General features: G+C 42.8%; 1 protein-coding gene across 1 annotated transcript in view; it reads left to right on the top strand.

The window, feature by feature from the left end:
• RELN (reelin) overlaps window positions 1–16,465 on the top strand; it is a 699,179-nt gene that overhangs the window by 641,914 nt on the left and 40,800 nt on the right. Inside the window, exons 55-57 of the mRNA XM_029615599.1 lie at window positions 4,206–4,312; window positions 12,704–12,946; window positions 15,056–15,231. Of these exons, the coding sequence (XP_029471459.1) occupies window positions 4,206–4,312; window positions 12,704–12,946; window positions 15,056–15,231 (526 nt within the window). The remainder of the gene's footprint in view (window positions 1–4,205; window positions 4,313–12,703; window positions 12,947–15,055; window positions 15,232–16,465) is intronic.

Genomic DNA, 16,465 nt, shown 5'->3' with positions numbered 1-16,465 from the left:
AGGAGAAACACAAGTAGAGTATCATGGAGAAAACAGCAACTATGATATACCTCGGACATAGCTCTTCCTCATGTTATGCGATTGATTCCTGGAAACTCAAGAGGTTACTGCAATACTGCATGATTCGGGAGTCTTTATCAAGTTCAGTTCAGTGGTTCTCAGCTATGCAATGGCCTTATTTTTTCCCTCCACATTTAGAAAGATAGCAAGCTTTACAGTAAATGAGAAGAAGAGATAGAACTTGCAAGCAAGTCTGGATTTAAGCACCCGCACTTTTTAGGTCTGTGCCTAGGGCAGCAAAATGCTGGGAGCGGCCAAGTCTCTGCCACCTGCCACTCTCCATTCCTCTATTCCACGTTCTCCCCACCCACATTTGCTGTCACTGCCACTATTACTGTCCTCCAGTCTGATTGAAATCACACCCACTCCTTCCTGCCGGGCTTCCAGTTCTTTCCTGCCCCCATTGACCTTAAAGCTGCGACTACAATACAGGAACTGTCCTTCTAACAGGGCAACATGTGCTGTGCATGGGGACTAAGTGAACCCACAGGCCAGGGCTCACAAGCACCACCTCCCATAGGAAGGGCAGAGGGGCTGGATCGCAGCTGACTTAGTCCCTGCTCATGGTGCACACTGCCTTGTCAGAAGAGCAGGTTTTTGAGGTTGGTGCAATGGTGGGGTAGCGGGAGGGAAGGTAGAGAGAGCCTGAATATAGAGGGTTGGGAATTGAATCGGTTAGGAGAGAAGTAGGGGGAGGAAATCACAGATTTGCGGGAGCAGTGGACCTCGGGTTAGCACCACTCGTGCACTGTGAAAGTGCAAGGGAACAGCAGAAGACAAAATCCATCCCTGCTTGTAATGCTTTGAAAAGTCTTCTTTCATTCTGTACGTGCAGGAATTCTTTAAAATAGGGCCTTCAAACCTGAAATCAGCTGAGTGGAGAAAGGAGCTGCTTAGAACTTTTGGTCACTGTTCTTTTGGGTTTTTTTTTTCCAAGCCTGCATAGTCTCTGGTCTTTTTATTACTGAAAGTCATTGTGATACCTATTCCCTCTTTAATCCTCCAGCTTGTGGCCTATACAATTTCCTCTCATTGCGACTCTGTGTTCCTCATAGTGGCAACCTCTGGTGGAGGCGGAAGAGAAGAGAAGTGCTCTCTTACCAACTGCATATTAACTCTAGCATAGCCTCCATTCATCTACTCTATAGGTGGATGTAGTAGGTAGTCATGCTCAATAACCCTCTACATTTTCAAGTACTTTTATATTTTACATCAGCAGTACATGTAAGGGTTAATTTTCAAAAGGATTCCACTCATAAAATCAGCATATACGCACTTGAGTAGCGTGTACACGTGTATATGCTGTTTTGGAAACATCGTGAGTATCCACGTAAATGTTAATGGGGAGAGGGAACGCTTTAGCAGCATTCCGTGGCAGGGTTCAGCAGTGCGTGCACAACCTGCTATTTTGTAAGCGGTATTCATGCAAACATTAGTGAATTTCTCCATATGCTTTTATCCTTGCTAATTAAGGCCTGGATTCACCATTTTATCACAGAATGGTGAATCCAGCGAAAACAGGGGGTGGGGGGGGCGGGCCTGCGAAATCCGGCAGCCATCGCACCACCGCGGTATTTTCGCTGCTGGCTTTCTCCCCCAATAGCGCCACCGTGAAAGGTGGTGCTATTGGGCGCGCTATTGGCAATGATAACATGGCTTACCTTATCGCCACCAGCGAAGACATCTCCGACTCCGCCTCCACACCGCTCTGATTCCTCCCCTCACTGCCCCAACTCCGCCCCCGCATGCTATCGCACGCAATAAGTGTTAGAAAATGACCCCCTAAGTCATATAAGTGAACTTGCACTTGACTTTTATCTGCAGTTTTTGTATGAGAGGTCTGGGTTGAGTGGTGGTGGGGTGTCAGGGTGAAGTGCTGGAGGGTCAGGGTGAACTGATTGAGATTTCAATGAACTGGTGATTCTAAGCAAGTTTTTTATTAAGTGGAGTACATGCCAACTTTATAAAATACCAGCCTCCATGTTTAACTGTGGGTTATTACGCTCACATTGCAGTTATTTTGCATGTAAAATATTTGCGCGTAATTTTATAAAATGGGTAGAAAAAATATTCATTTTCCTGCAATCAAGTATATGCGCCTACCTTCGGAGCAGAAATACATGGTACTTTATAAACTCTGTGGGCCCACTTATGCATGCATTTGGTGACTTACACGGACTTAAAAACTGGGCCTTTTTGGATGTTCCTTTGGTGAAATTAGCTAAGCTTTCTGAGACTAGAAAACACTCTTCCTTATGAATTAAGAGAGGTGGAATGCCCAAAAAAATTCAAAGCTCTTTTAAAAACTGTTTTATTTAAATAAGCATTCTGCTAATTTTAGTCTTTGAGTTGACCTGATTTTACACTTTTAGCCAGATATTTATTTGTATGAATCTTGTATTTTTATTGTTTGTTGGCTTATATTTTATTCATTTTATTATGTATGTTTTACTGTAAGCTGCTTCGGGCCTTGGTATAAGCAGCATGCAAATACAAATAAATAAATAAATACTGACTAGTAATTGATTATTTGAAAAATTAATAATGATAAAGGAAAACCAACTGTGTGATATTCAAAAGATCCAGGTGTCTAACTTAAGGAGTTACTTGCCTAGATCTTCCTAAATGAAAATTTTCCACTGCTGAACGCCTTAAATTAGGATCCTGTTTTTACTAGATACCTAAATTTAGGCACCTAAAAAGTAGATGGGGCAAGGGGTAGGGTCAGGTTTAAGTTAGATGCTCAGCACTAGATGCCTAACTTAGGCCTGGATTTATCAAAATGCACTAAATATTGCATGCAATAGGAAAAGGAGTGTGTTTTATGGTAATAGGCAGATTATCACATGCTTTGCATAGGTATTACCACAAATTGTGATAACTTTTTCACACTTTGTAGTAAGTGCCAGAATTGTTGGAGAGAGAGAGAGACTAGCCATAATGCCATCATACTAGGTAGGTATTTATACACCTCTGTATGAGGCCCACATAGTTTCTTGAGGTGAGGATAGTAGGGGTTAGGGGCCACCTTGACATTCAGAGTGAGACATACGAACAGAACAGTGCTCTCTTGTAAAGATCTGATGACCTTCGGAGTGAGGAAACTCACCCAAAGATGAGATTTGTACAATGTTCTCTCAACCTAGCTTGATGGACTCTCTACCTGGGTAACATCAAGCTAGGTTGAGAGAATACTGCACAAATCTCATCTTTGGGTGAGTTTCCTCACTCCAAAGGTCATCAAATCTTCACAAGAGAGCACTGTTCTGTTAGTACGTCTCACTCTGAATGTCAAAGTGGCCCCTAACCCCTACATTCCTACCTAAACCTCACCTCGAGTAACTATGTGGGCCTCCTATAGAGGTATAAATACCTAACTACTAGAAGGGCAGAGAGGAAGGGCAAGAGCATGTTCAGAGCACCTCTACTTCCACTATGCCACCAGAGAGTCGAAGTAAGCCCAATTTATTTTATTACAAGAGGGCAGGGCTTCCTTACCAGGGGATGGGTCAGAGAGCCTTTACTGTTATTTTAGCTTTGAGACACTTGAGGCTGCGAGAGGGTGGATGGGAGAGGGTTGTTCCACTAGACCCAGAGGATTTTGGTTCTCGGGCTGGGGAAGGGCTTATCTGGAGCTGGGTAGCCCCTTTAAAATGTGACATTCCTGGGATGTGGGGCCACCAGAGAGCATTGGATTGGCCAGGAACACATGGAAAACTACCACGCGATTACTGTACCTCAGTTTAGTAAATCCCGTGGTAATTTTCTTTGCAGTATAAGTACCTTATTTAATTGCTATATGCTGAAAATAAGCATCTAGCTTAGGTGGTCAGCTTTTTTCAAATATTGGCCTTCTAATGTCTTGGTAGTCTTTTCTCTTGTTTTCCCAGTATATGTTTTTAGTTGTTATTTGTCGCTTGCACAGTTTAATACTACATACAACAGTGCTTGATATTTCTTCTGTGAATGTCAGCACTTACTTGAGAAAAGATGTCAAACAAAATAAACTAAACTACACTCTTTCAAGTGCTGATATAATGTTTGGAATGTTAACTTTTTAAAGAAATATTTACCTCTGATTGATTGTAATGTACATTAGATATAAAATCTAATGTGTGTGGGTGTGGGGGGTTTGTTTTACAAAGGTTTGTGCAATACTGGGCAAGAATTGGAAGTGAAAGCAACATGACATCGTGCCACAGACCAACCTGCAGGAAGGAGGGCGTTTTGCTGGATTACTCTGTGGATGGAGGCAAGTGGCCCCCTTTCTATTTCTTCAGAGATTTGTATTTCATTGAGTAGCAATTTTTCCTCTTCTCCTTTCCCCAGTACAGTTTGCTCCAATGACTCAGGACCCCCAGTGAGCCAAGAACGAGATATGAAACTCCCTGCTGGGTAAAACTGTTCAGCACCAGGTTGTTCACTATAAAAAAAAAAAACCCGAGGCTCTGTAGTGAATCCCTCTACAAACAATATAGACACACAATAAATAGGGATACAGTATTTATGCCGAAATCTAATGCCCAGTACTGCTTTAAATGGGTAATATCTTTTTTTGTGGTTAAAACTCAAAAAGGAGACAAGTACCGCTTTGCTCTGTTTAAAGCAACTACTTCAATTTTTTTCTTTTTGTTTTCTTATGCAAATTTGAATCCATTCTTCAAAGACCTTCTTAAAATACTTGTTCTGAAATAACAACCCCCCTAATGTGCTTCTTAAACTTCTGATTTCTTAGCAGCTGTATTGCGGTATATCATAAAACTGATCTGATAACTCGCTGGCTTGCTAGCTTGCTGTAATTATTCTCAGAAACCATCCCTCTTAAAACCAGGTGCCCGCTCAGCCGGCATCACCCACCTTGGCAACTGACTTCCCTTCCCTCATAACTGAACACATCACCTCCGTATTCTGCCTGCTTCCTCTCTCCAATGCAGTTTTGTTTTTTTTTTAATGAGTGCAAAGCATGGTGTTGGATGATATAGTGTAATAAAGTATTTATACCTTTTATCCTTTGGTGTTGCGTGTTGGTCACTGGAAACAAGACACAAAACACTATAATATACATACATTTAATAAAACTGTGCCAAATCCTATATGTGAAGTTGGAAGCTGAGTGCTGAAACTAGGGTCCTTGTTGGGCATCGTTCTAACAGAACCTCAGTATTGTGCCGCACAACATGCAAGTACTGCTTAGTATAAACACGTTCAAGTCCAGACCGCCTCTGGCTTCAGTTTCTTCCGCAGATTTTGAACAGCGAATAGCGTTTCTTTTTGTATGTTACCAAATTTGTAATCATAATGTTTTTTTAAACGTTGTATGAGGAAATGATTACAAATGATAAAGTGTTAAGCATGATATTGCTTTAAGGGGATTGGAGTGTCTGTGATGTGAGGATTTAAATAAGCAATTGCATTTGTGCCAAACCCTATATGTGACCAGTTTTATTAAATATATTCATTGAACTATAATGTAAATTATAATTTCAACTATTTAATACACAGATAGTTTTATACATGTTTTAAGATTTGTATACAAATTATGTTTCTAATAAAGTATTTGTATATTTTATTAAGTATCTAAGGGTTGGTGCATGAGTGCTTGTTCACCTTTGGGTTGTTGTAATGATACATCAACAGAGCACTTGCGAAATAGTAGGTAAAGTTGTCTGGTTTCTTATTTGTCTCTCTCTCTCTCTGATTAAAATTAAACTCTGATTAAAATTAAAAAACGATGGTTATGATAAATGCAACATAAGCAAAAGCAATATTCTGATATACATTGATTATTCAAGACAACTTATGAGAATGGTTTAAAAGAGAAAGAAAGAGGCAAACAAAAAGAAAGCATTTATGTAACCCTTTGTTCAGGGGGGAGGGTGTGCTGTTTCCCCTAGGGCCATAAAAGCCTTTGTTAGTTGGGGCAGCTCTCACCATTCTTCCCCTTCTCTCTGCACCTCTCAGGAAGTAAGCTCTTTCTATGGGGGGGGGGGGAAATCCTTTGTGACCCAGGTGATGGAGCGTCTCTCCTGATCTGTATGTGTCTCATAACCGCAGTATCCTCCTCGGGGACAAAGAAGCTGGACTCAGACAGGGTGTTCAAGTAAAGATTACTGATTATTTCCGAAATGTCAATCACTGTCCCAAAATATTCCTCAAAAGAAACTGTTCATCTGAACTATTTACATAGTCTCCTTGCTGGGATGCTTGTGTCCATTTCTCTAGCTCCTGGGAGGGAGGTCGCCACTGTCTCCTCAACTATGCAAACAACCCAGTAATTTGTGGAATCCTACGGGGGAGTTCCATGCCTCGAAAAGAGCCTACCTGAGTCCAGAGTTCAGTCTAATGCCCACAGCCTGTGTCCTGATCCCTTTGGGGTGAAGATCTGAGTGAGAGTCTCTAGATTTTGGTGTTATAAATCCCATTCTCTCCTTCCTGTGTGACTTCTCAGGGAGGAAAGCCTAATGTTCCAGACTTGGCAAAAGCTCTCTATCTCCTTTCTCCAAGTTGTGAGGAAGGGTGAGAAAAAACCTCCTCCACACCAACAAAAAATGGAAAAATCCAAATGTCTCTATCCAAAATATCTCATGGTGGGTAGTGCTGTCACTGGACTTGCTTCCTCTAGGGAGTAGAGAGTTTGCTCGCAGGTCTCCAGCCCCCTGCTCTCAGGATTTGGAGGAGATGCCCATCTCCAAAGCACAGAGTTTTTCCCAGAACAAGAATAACTTATCAAAAAGCTGACCAAAACTCTACAAAAACCTCTCTCTCTTCAAAAAGGAGGCAGACTCTATGAGACAGGATGTGTACTGATGAGGAATCTCCACTGAATGCAAGAAAAAATACTAAGCTAGGGTAGTGGGCCCAACTTATTAGGGAGAAAATAAAAATAGCTCCTTACTCATCAAAAGCCAGCTCAAAAATGACCTCACTCTCTCTACCTCTAGCTCCACCCTATGTCCTTGGGATAGCCAATCACAATCAGCTCAGTGGAGAGACTGAAAGAATATGGAAAATCCCACTGCTGTTACTAGTTCTGATAGTAAGGGACTTAGGGCCATCTGGTGGTGAACTGAAGGGATGGCCACAATTTATAAGGATATGTCTTCGGTGGTTGCTTCTGCAAGCAATCAGAGGAGTTCCAATCCCTCACTTGGCACTTTTCAAGCAAGTACAGCAATTCTGGTCAGTTGTGGTCCCGCTGAGAGTAGGGTGTTGTCTCTCTCGGGAGGTGAGGGCTTCAGGGCTGGGATCAGATCTGTTCAATGTCTCTTCCATCTGTTCCACTGTACATCCAGGGTGGCTATCTTTTATAAGCGCCGTCCTCTCTTCTTTGTCCATTACAACTGAGCCAACTCTGGAAGGGTGGGGGGGGGTTGCCAGGGGCCGGGAGGTGGGTGGCCATGTAGTTCCTCATTCTCTGACAAATACAGTCTTTCTGTTAAAAGCAGTTAATTATGAGAGTTCATAGCATTCCCTTATCTCTGGTCTGCAGGAAACTATGCAGAAGGTCTCAATAAGAAGGCACATATATTTCAAAGTATTTCACCTTAATATGTTAAAAGCAGCTTTCTGTCACATTCGCATCTTTACTGCCTGCTAGTGAGATTCCCCCTCTGAAAAAGACAGCCTTATTTACCTTCCTCTCTGAGCACAGCAATATTTAGCAAGCAAAACAGCCTTAAGAACATAAGAACATGCCATCAAGCCCAGCATCCTCTTTCCAACAGTCTATCCCATGTTACTGTTGCTAGTAATAGCAGTGGCTATTTTCTAAGTCAACTTAATTAATAGCAGGTAATGGACTTCTCCTCCAAGAACTTATCCAATCCTTTTTTAAACACAGCTATACTAACTGCACTAACCACGTCCTCTGGCAACAAATTCCAGAGTTAAATTGTGCGTTGAGTGAAAAAGAACTTTCTCTGATTAGTTTTAAATGTGCCACATGCTAACTTCATGGAGTGCCCCCTAGTCTTTCTATTATCTGAAAGAGTAAATAACCAATTAACATCTACCTGTTCTAGACCTCTCATGATTTTAAACACCTCTATCATATCCCCCCTCAGCCTTGCATAACTTCTTCTTTGAATACAATATTTGGCACTTCAATAGTCATTTATTCTTACCAGTGGCGTAGCCAGAATTGATTTTTTGGGTGGGCACAAGGTTAACATGGGTGGGCTGTAGGCATGCAGGTCTACTAGTTGTTTTTTTACTGATAAATAATGCCAAATTATGCAGCATAGCATTCACATCTACGCCTAAGTATGAGGTTTACTTAATGATACAAACATAATTCACGGTGATTTGTGGTACTTTAGCCTTCTTATTATTACGATTTTATACACGGCTCCTACCTGTCCATAAATTTTGAGAGAGCGGTTGTGTTGCTTATATTTAAATTGCTAACATCTCAAAATATAGATATATATTTTTACCTTTGTTGTCTGATCTTTGTATTTTTCTAATCAGTTGGTCCTGGTCTCTTTTTCCCATTTTTTCCCTTATAGCTCATTTCCTAATTCCTTTTCAGTGTCTTTCTTCTATTACTGTCTTCTTCCCTTCCACACACACACACACACACACACATACACGCTTTCTCTCACAGACTCCCTCTCACACACTCAAGCTCTCACTCTCATATGCTCTCCCCCCCCCCCAAGCTCACATTCAAGTTCTCACTTTCTCACCCCTCCCCAGGCTTATATTCTTATGCACACACAGATGCACATCCAGGCACCCATTCTCACCCACACACATAAACCCAGACTCCCATTCTCACCCACAAACCCATGCTCCCAGTCTCACCCACACATATTCAAGCTCCCATTCTCATCCATACATATACACATTTAAGGTACTATTCTCACCCACACATACACACATTCAAGCACCCATTCTTATCCACATATTCAAGCTTTCATTCTCACCCACCCACACAAACCCAGGCTCTCATTCTCACCCATATATACACATTCAAGCTCCCATTCTCACCCACCCACAAACCCAGGCTCCCATTCTCAACCACACATACACACATTCGAGCTCCCATTCACCCACATATTCAAGCTTCCATTCTCACCCACATACACACCCAGGCTCCAGTTTTCACCCACACACACTCCCATTCTCATCCACACATACACATTCAAGCACGTGCACAGCTTCCGCTTTCTCCCCCAGAGCAGGAAGATCAGCTGCCTCTCCTGCTGCCACCGGCCTCCTGCTATCTTCGGGCGTCCGAACTTCCTGTCGGGGGGGGGGAGCGGAAGCGCAGCGCACAACATCCGCTTCCTCCCTCCCCCCCCCCCCCAAGCAGGAAGATCGGCGGACCATACGGCCCGACGCCCAAAGATAGCAGGAGGCCGGTGGCAGCAGGAGAGGCAGCTGATCTTCCTGCTTTGGGGGAGAAATCGGAAGCTGTGCGCGGCGCTTCCGCTCCCCCAAACAGAAAGTTCGGCAGGCCGTTTGGTCCGAAGATAGCAGAACGGGTGGCAGCAGGAGAGGCAGCTGATCTTCCTGCATTGGGGGGAGGAAGCAGAAGCTGCCCGCGGCGCTTCCGCTCCCCCCCCTCAACAGGAAGACCGGTTGGCCATACGGCCGCAGCAGCGCTTCCCCATGTGTGCCGTGGGTTCTCTTGTTCGCTGTCGCGGGGATGGGATCCCGCGACAGCCTTGCAGTTCCGGTGCCAGTTGGGTGGGCCTGGGTCTAAGTTGGGTGGGCACCTGCCCACCCAGGCCCACCCGTGGCTACGCCACTGATTCTTACACAATGCACTTAACTGTTTCTCTGATGCATATTTATGCAAAATCATCTTTTATATGCAACAATAATCATTTCTTCACTATATGTAAAGCAATATTATCTCATGTATGCAATTAAACTGTTCTCTTTTAAACATAGCAAAGATCACTTGACAGTGTCTATTTTATGCAGGGCGCTAGCTACTATCCCTGTGCATCATAGCTAGGTGTCTTGCGACCCACTGTCCCTAAATATTCTAATACATATAGTCGAATTCTGTGGCACGTTCTTTGTCATCAAGTGCTGACTTCAATGTAAAGGTTGGTAGCTGTGGTGCACTAGTTCTTGCATCCAGATCATGATTTTATGTCATCACCCTAGACTTCTCTTTGCTTTCCTCTGTCTCTTGCCATCCAGTACTAAAACTGTTAATTTGCTACTGGAAACCTCTAAGTATTTGACAAGCACATTTCATTTTCCTTTTGACCAAGTCTTCTAAGATCATAAGAATATAAGAAGTTGCCATACTAGGTCAGACCAAGGGTCCATCAAGCCCAACATCCTGTTGCCAACAGTGGCCAATCCAGGTTACAAGTACCTGACGAGTACCCAAACATTAAATAAATCCCATGCTACTAATGCCAGTAATAAGCAGTGGCTATTTCCTAAGTCAACTTGACCTATAACAGTTTAAGGACTTCTCCTCCAAGAACTTGTCCAAACCTTTTTATAAATCCAGCTAAACTAACTGCCTTAACCACATCCTCTGGCAATGAATTCCAGAGCTTAATTATACATTGAGTGAAAAAGAATTTTCTCCAATTTGTTTTAAATGGGCTACTTGCTAACTTCATGGAGTGCCCCTACACCTTCTATTATCTGAAAGAGTAAATAACCGATTCACATTTACCCGTTCTAACTCATGATTTTATAGACCTCTGTCATGTCCCACCTCAGCCATCTCCACAGCCTTAACCTCTTTAGCTTTCCTCATAGGAGAGCCATTCCATCCCGTTTATCATTTTAGTCACCCTTCTCTGTACCTTCTGCAGTGTAACTATATCTTTTTTGAGATGTGGCGACCAGAACTGCACAAAGTACTCAAGGTGATACAGAGGCATTATGACATTTTCCATTTTATTCACTATTCCTTCCTAATAATTCCTAACATTCGGTTTGCTTTTTTGAATGCTGCAGCACACAGAGCCGACGATTTCAATGTATAATCCACTATGATGCCTAGATCTTTTTCTTGGGTGGTACCTCCTAATATGGAACCTAACATCACGTAACGACAGCAAGGGTTAATTTTCCCTATATGCATCACCTTGCACTTGTCCACATTAAATTTCATCTGCCATTTGGACGCCCAATCTTCCAGTCTTGCAAGGTTCTCCTGCAATTTATCACAATCCGCATGTGATTTAACTACTCTGAATAATTTAGTGTCATCTGCAAATTTGATCACCTCACTCATTGTATCTCTTTCCAGATCATTTGTAAAATTATTAAAAAGCACCGTTCCAGGTACAGATCCCTGAATCATCACCCTTGAAAACCATCTCCATGGTGTGGCTGCCTCAGGGGCTGTATATGTGTTCAGTGTTCAAACATGATCAACTCTTGGTTTCAAAGTTTGACATCTGTAAGAATGATGGACCCTAAGTATTCTGCAGGAGTATCTTTAGGTGTGTGTAATTTCTCGTATGATTACTAATTACACTTGTTGTGATGAATTAGAATCTTTATACGATGCTTGACTGTATGTGAATATTTTTTTAAATATCCTATTCCAGTGAATTGAGACTTGCTCATGCTTAAGTAACGTGCAGGTAAAGACTGTTCATATTGCGACCACCGCATGATGCTCTTCAGCAAAAAACCTGCGGTTATTAATTTTTTTGATGAAATAAGTAAATCAATATATCATCAATGAAAGCAGTATTTACTCGGCCAGAGTCAGGCTACTTTTATATAATTATTCTTTAATAAAATTGTAAACACATCTGGACATCTGGCGTCTATTACATCTTTCCCAACCTGATGGCTTTTATAGATCGCCTTCCTTTCTGTTTTTTGGGTCCCTGCCAAATTAGCTAGCCTTCCTGATTTTTCCCAGCATTTCATCATCCATCTCCGCATTTTGACCAGGTGCACGGTAGTATATTCCTATCACTATACTCTTACCCAACACACACACGATTTCTATCCATATAGATTCTACTGTGCATTTATTCTCCTGCATGATCTATATCCTGTTGGACTCTATGCCCTCCCAGACGTAAAGGCCCCCCCCCCCCCCCCCCCCCCGCCAACCAAGTTGGTCATCCCTATCATTGCAATATAATTTGTACCCTGATATACACTGTCCCATTGGATATCCTCCTTCCACCATGTCTGTGTGATGCCAATTATTTCTATCTCATCATTTTCTGCTATACACTCTAACTCTCCTATCTTACTTCTCAGACTTCTGGCATTGGCATACAGACATTTCAAAGTGTGGTTTTTGTTTGTATAAGCAACCTGCTTTTCAGTTGTCAGGGATAATTTGGAATCCATTAGCTCAGGTGATTCTCTACTTATATGCACATGGACTACTTTTGCTTTTATTGGAACCTCTTTGTTTGGATGCTCTATGTCTCCTGTTTCATTAGTATCCTTCAGAGATACCTCCCTCCGAACCATGCACTGCTGAGCAAATGTCGGCTTTTCCCCTTGTCCTAGTTTAAAAGGGTTCTTCCAACTCCTGTCATCTCATTCACCCTTCAAGCACTTAAGGGTCAGTTTTAAGTGAACGTACCTTCTCTGTATCCCTAAGTGAAGGAAGGCTACATATAAGGGCCCGTAAGGAATTATCTCTCGTGCAAGTTTCTTACTTGTGGTGTCTGCTTTTTCATAGGGACAACTTGGGTTCTGCTGCATGAAATGGATTACCAAAAGTATGTTTTGGCCAGATATGATTACATACTGCTACCAGAACGTGCGCAAACCAACACAACCCGCCTGCGCTGGTGGCAGCCTTTTGTTGTTAGCAATGGACTTGCACTCTCAGGCCCTGAGCGTGCACAGTGGGCACTGGACAACATATTAATTGGAGGAGCAGAGATCAATCCCAGTCAGCTGGTGGATACCTTCGATGATGGTAAGAAAAAGGATGAGAATCACCTTTTTGCTTTTTCAGAATCCAGGATTCTTTCCAGGTTAAGATATCTTTTCTCTCTTCTCAAGCAGCTTTAATGGGAATTGCATATGTAGGTCACATGCCCCGTGTGCCGCATATTGTCCCTCCAATGTTACATGTGACCCATGTGTATATCTCCCGCTAAGATGCTGCTATGAGAGAACGGGATTTACAAGTAAATTACTTCAAATTATGGGACCACCATATTCACATGAGGTTCATTCTTCAGATGCTTTTCAGAATATAACTTCATTTTAAAAAGTCCTTGAATACTTAGTGGAAATCTACTAGTTTAAAGTTAATATGATTTCCCAATCAAAGTGATTAGGTTTCTTTGATAGGATTACATATTTTCAAATAATGTATTGCTGGTTTACCACAATTTGTTCTACTTATTTTATGCCAGAAAGGTAAATCCTAGCAGTGCCTTCTCCAGATTTCAGAATCTTCTTTACTTTGGAATGATATATTGACTCTGTTCCACATAGAGATCTCCATCATGTGGATCTCAGCATGGGTGCGCCTTCAAACTGATGCGTGACCTTCATCAGGTGTTTTAATGGTCTGAAAATATTAAGCAGGGCTCAAAAACTGTAAAAACAAAAACTGTTGCTTCTGTGTTGGATAATTAAGAAAGGTGAATATGGAAAGAAATCTTAGCTGAAGCAGGGCTTGAATTCTCACAAATTATTTTCCCAGAAGATCCCCTTCCCACCACCACAAAGTCATGTTCTAGACGCCATCAGGCCAACACCAGGTTGGTTGGGAGCCCATCCAATTGGGCAGCCTCTGAGAAGAAGAGGGGGGGGGGGTGACCCCAGGCAATCGGACTGCTTCCTAACAGAGGATAAGCAGTGCCACCACTCCTCCCACCTGCACACTATCGGCACCGTCACGGGCCAGCTCTGCGCGCATCCTCAGTTCTCAGCACAACCCAGCCCATAAAATCTGAAAATGTGGCAGTATTGTTTGACAAAATATTTACCGGAGTAGAGTTACAGACAGCTCTGGCTGAATTCAAGCCCTGCATTGAAAGTATACATCTGGCTGCAGGGCTTAATTTGTGTGGGGGAACTGCCCAGAGCTGAGTTCCACCACCTCTTTTCAGATTGTAAGAGGCAGAACAGCAGGTGTTCCAACCTGTTCTCCTCCAGGCAGCCTACAGGGATGAAAAGGAGAAGGCGGAGAGCCTGGAGCACAAGCAGCAAAGAACAGTCTCTCTTGCTCCCTAATTCAGCCCTTCCCACCTGTTGTGCAGAGGACAGGAGGGGGGCGTGCGGTCCTGCAGCATCACCGCAGTGTAAAAAAAGGGGCTGAATTTGCACAGCTGTGAAACTTGTGAGCAAGCAGCGCCGGTCATCGAGGCTTCGATCCTCGCTACCACGCTGCTGCTCACACATTTCAAACTTGTGCTAATTCAGTGGTTTAATTTCCGAAAGAACAGTTTAGAATGGTGTTTTGTCACCCTTTTTTCCAGGACCTGAGGAAGCGGAGCAGAGCTGATTGTGTATATCAGTTCTGGGGGGGCGAAGAACAGCTGGGGTTGAGCACTGGTGAGGGATGGGTATGGATTATCCCTAGGGTAAGGAAGAAGAAGAGTGTGTTCAAGCATATGTTTGGGATAGTGTGCATGTGTGTGTGTGGGGGGGGGGGTGTGGGGGGAGAGTGAGTTCATAACTGGGTCCTGGTCCCACCCTATTGCATGTCACACTTGGCCCTGACTCTGGCCCTCTCTTCCTGCCCACTCCCCCCCCCCCCCCCCCCCCCACCAGCTATAAAGCTCCACTTAATTTTATCTACAAATTAAGCCTTGAATGGCTCTATAGCAGTACCTTAAAGCATGGGATAGGTTGTTGAAGGTATATAGTATCCTGGCTGAATTAGCTGGGTAGGATTTAGAATTATTAAAGGCTGCTACATAACAATTTTACAAAAAAAGGTAATGTATGGTACAGGTAAGGTATACATATAGAAAAGGTGCTGTTATGATGGTAGTTCTTGAATGTGGATTCGGCAAACCTGATAATTAAAAGATAGAAATAAAAGCTTTTTTCTAATTCATGTTAATAGAAGGCATGTCCCATGAAGAAAACTGGAGCTTTTACCCCAATGCAGTAAGAACTGCGGGATTTTGCGGTAACCCATCTTTCCATCTCTACTGGCCAAATAAGAAAAAAGACAAGACTCATAACATCCTGTCTTCCCGAGAGCTCATCATACAGCCAGGATACATGATGCAGTTTAAAGTAAGTTTCTCCTTCCAGCATAAAAGCACAGTCCGTAACAACTCCAAAAGATGTGGCAGACAAAACCGAGCAGGCCATCAGGTACAGTATTTTGTGACGTTTTAATTATTAAAGTCGGGGAAGTAATTACTGCATTACAAATGCTGAAGTTAGATTTACTTGTAAATCTGCTTGACTACAACAAGAACAAGGATCCTGCAGCTTACAGCATATCTCTGAACCCAATTCCTCTTTCCTGTCAACCCTCGCACTCCCCATTGAAGCAGAGAGTGATGTTGCAGTTGCATCAAAAGCATCAAGGCTTATTGGTTTTAAGGGTAGTAATCCCATGTCTTCTGTTAAGGGTAGTAACTGCTGCTCCATGCAGGTTACCCCCATGCTTATCAATTTCCCAGATTGTAAAAGTCAGGGCCCTTGTTGATTGCTGCCTGAATCCAATTCCCCTTTTCCCCTGTTGTTGAAGCAGATAGCAATGTTGTAGTTGCATCAAAAGTATCAAGAATTATTGGTAAGGTAGTAACAGCTCCACCAGCAGGTTACCCCCATGCTTATTTATTTAGAAACTTTTATATACCGGTATTAGTGGGGACATCATACCGGTTCACATATTAACAGAAGGCTTGGCTTATCAGTTCACTAGATCGTAAAATGTTTGGTCCCTCGTTGGTTGTTGTCTGAAATCAATTCCCCCTTTTTTCCTGCTGTTGAAGCAGAGAACAATTTTGGAGTTGTATTAAAAGTATCAAGGCTTATTGGATAAGGTAGTAACAGCCACACCAGAAAGTTACCCCCATGCTTATCAGTGCCTCAGACCATAAAATTCGGGGCCCTCATTGCTGGCTGTCTGAAATCAATTTCTCTTTTCCCCCTACCATTGAAGCAGAGAGCAGTGTTGGAGTTGCATCAAAAGTATCAAAGTGTATTGGTTATGGGTAATAACAGCCGCACTAGCAAATTACCCCATGCTTATCAGTTCCTTAGACCATAAAAGTCCGAGCCCTTGTTGGTTAGTATCTGAATCCAGTTCCCCTTTTTTCCCCTGCCATTGAAGTGGAGAGAAAAATTGGTGTTGCATCAAGGTTCATTGGTTAAGGGTAGTAACTGCCGCACCAGCAAGTTACCTCCATGCACTCATTTCTTCATTGCCATCCTCAAGCCTTTAGGGATCCACAGTGTTTATCCCATGCCACTTTGAATTCTTTCACTGTTTTCGTCTTCACTACCTTCTCCGGAA

This window comes from Rhinatrema bivittatum, chromosome 9, assembly GCF_901001135.1.
Source record: "Rhinatrema bivittatum chromosome 9, aRhiBiv1.1, whole genome shotgun sequence".
Taxonomy (NCBI): Eukaryota; Metazoa; Chordata; class Amphibia; order Gymnophiona; family Rhinatrematidae; genus Rhinatrema; species Rhinatrema bivittatum.
Note: the sequence above shows the minus strand (reverse complement) of the source record. Positions and strands in the feature narration are given on the sequence as shown.